Source organism: Carlito syrichta, unplaced genomic scaffold (assembly GCF_000164805.1).
Source record: "Carlito syrichta isolate Samal-C Ts95f unplaced genomic scaffold, Tarsius_syrichta-2.0.1 Scaffold148020, whole genome shotgun sequence".
NCBI classification, from domain to species: Eukaryota; Metazoa; Chordata; class Mammalia; order Primates; family Tarsiidae; genus Carlito; species Carlito syrichta.
This window is the reverse complement of record NW_007092116.1, coordinates 648,235-650,665: the sequence shown is the minus strand read 5'-3', so window position 1 is coordinate 650,665 and position 2,431 is coordinate 648,235. Positions and strand designations below refer to the sequence as shown.

Genomic DNA, 2,431 nt, shown 5'->3' with positions numbered 1-2,431 from the left:
AGCTGGCCGCTCTGCATCATGAGGTGGGGGGCCAGGTCCCCAGGGCAGCTGCTCGACGGGTGGATCCGGGCAAACTCCATGAGGTCTTTGTTGTCTCTGTAAGGTCACAAGGCTCAGCCCTGCCACTGGCAACCCTGCCAGGCTCCACCCCACCCCGTGTCCACCAACCCATAAGGGAAAACGGGGCTTGGAGGTTCACAGAGACCCCAGGCTCCAGGCCTCAGCATCAGAGGCCTTCTGGGCCCTACAGTGGTCCTGATGGGGATTCACATAGCTCCTCAATTTGGGGTGAGACCCCAGAAGGGCAGCAGGAGTAAGTATAACCCTGCCCAGGACAGGCACAGAACCTACTACCCCAGCCTTGACCACGCCTCATAGGGGATGCACTTGATCCCTGCCCCAAGGCCCAAGCTGGGTCTTACTGCAGTAGCAGCTCACGGCCCGTGAGCCCCAGGCGGTCATCACACAGCCGCGTCCTCTCCTCCTCAGCCTCCAGGTCCAGTGCGTGGGTAGAACGGCTTCCTCCACCGGCTGCATGAGGTCAAGATGGCAGAAGGGAGAGGTTTGGGGTGACCAGGAGGCCACTGGCTAAAGCAGCAGTGATCCTGCTCTGAGCCAGGGGCCTGACTCACGGAGGGAGGGTCCCCTGGCTCTGGAGACCTCGGAGGGTTTGCCAAAGACAAATCCCACGAGGAGGAGCCGGGTGGGCTTGTGGGCAGGATGCGGCCAGCTGGGTACCCCGCACACACAGCCTGCCCGCTTCCCTCCCCACACAGGGGTCATACCTTTGAAGGCCGGGGCAGTCCGGCCTTGCCGCCCAGCGTTGGTGCCATAGGCTGTCTCAGATCGGCTCGCAGTGTCCTTCTGCCGGGCCAAGGCCACCGCAATGCCCACAGGGGGCTGCCGCACCTCTCCATCACCATGCGGGGTGTCGTGCTCCCTGCTGCGGGCACAGTCGGGCCTCTCAGCCTGGCTTGGACCTTTAGAGGAGGGGAACTTAGCTTCTTGCTGGACGCAGCTGGCCTTAAGGCTGCCCAGGCCCACGAAGGGCGCCTTCTGGCCCACAACCAGGGCTTGGTTGCTGTACTTCAGCAGGTTTTTCATGGCCGAGACTTCGTCTGGTGGGGCCGGCAGCTCCTGAGACAGGAGGGCTGCCTGCTGCAGGCTGCTACTGAAGGGATCCAGGTAGGTGCCAGCCTTGCGCTCCTCGCTGATGGCCATGGTGGTGCCCTGGCCTGCCTGGACACTCCACGGGGGCAGGTGGGGCCCGCTGTAGCCCAGGGACGCCAGCTCCAGGGACTTGCGCTTGGCCTCTGCTCCGATGCCTGCTGGCTCCACCTCAGGGGCCACCAGGTGCTGCTGGTGCCGGATCCGGGCCACCTTCTGGGCTCCAGGGGGGGCGACAGGGACTTCCTTGCTGGCGGTCTTGTCTAAAGTGCAGCAGGCCTGGGTGGCCTTCCCGCCCAGCGGGTCCTGGTGACTGGGCCGGGCACAGTCCTGCGAAGGGGTGGGCAACTCAAAGTAGCCGCTTTTGTCCAGACCGCTTTTGGGGAGTCCAGGGAAGGAGGCCTCGGGGCCTGCACTGCTGAGATACTCCAGGCCCTTGAGCCGGGGGTTGAGGGCTGCCTCAAAGCCCCCGGGCCGCCGCTCACTCTTGCCCTCGGCCTTCAGGTGGGCATAGGAGACCCCATAGGGTGCAGTGTGGTCAGGGGCTGTGGCTCCATCCAGGTGCCGGTCCTTGCCCTCTCCTGCCATAGCACAGGCCTCGGCCGCCTGGAAGGGGCGGCTCTTGTCAGCCAGGTGTCCCACAGAAGGCACGAAGGTGGGCCCGCTGGCCTTTAGGTCCCGGGGGACTTTGTCCTGCAGTGGGCAGAGCCCATCAGGGCCTGCGTGCAGCTGCAGGCAGGGAAAAGAGCCGGCGGCCGTGCTGAGGGGTGGGGGTGGCCCGGCAGGCAGGCCAGACGGCACCGTGTAGGACACGGCATGGTGCAGCATCTGTCGCCGCTCCAGGCACTCGCTGAAGGCCGGCCCAGGCTCTGCGGGGGCCACCGCCTCCTTTGCACAGCGTCCGGAGGCTGCCACCCCTGTGCTGGGCCGCCCCAGGGCGCCTCCAGCACAGCTGGCCAGCACAGCCTTGCCCATCTCGCCGTTGAGCACCTTGGTGTTGAGGAGGCAGGAGGTGAGGTGCTTGGGTCGGCCCTCGCAGGCTCCTCGGGGCACGGGGCCGCCCTCCCTGCAGTGCACGTCACCGGGCACAGGCAGCCCCAGCTTGTGCCGCTCCTTGACTCCGTCCTCCTCTGCCACTGACCGCTCCTTGCCCTCGGCTGCCTTGCCGGCCTTCTCTCTGCCCAGCTCCTTGCCCACGAGGAAGCGGTCAAAGTCCTTGGGGCCCTTCTGAAGGGGGCCGGCCTCACCCCGGTCTCGGCTGCAG

General features: G+C 66.2%; 1 protein-coding gene across 1 annotated transcript in view; it reads right to left on the bottom strand.

Annotated features, from left to right (window-relative positions):
• BAHCC1 (BAH domain and coiled-coil containing 1) overlaps positions 1-2,431 on the bottom strand; it is a 116,833-nt gene that overhangs the window by 19,084 nt on the left and 95,318 nt on the right. Inside the window, exons 4-6 of the mRNA XM_021708789.1 lie at positions 786-2,425; positions 423-531; positions 1-96 (exon numbers count right to left, since the gene is read on the bottom strand). The exon at positions 1-96 is cut by the window's left edge and continues 65 nt beyond it. Of these exons, the coding sequence (XP_021564464.1) occupies positions 1-96; positions 423-531; positions 786-2,425 (1,845 nt within the window). The remainder of the gene's footprint in view (positions 97-422; positions 532-785; positions 2,426-2,431) is intronic.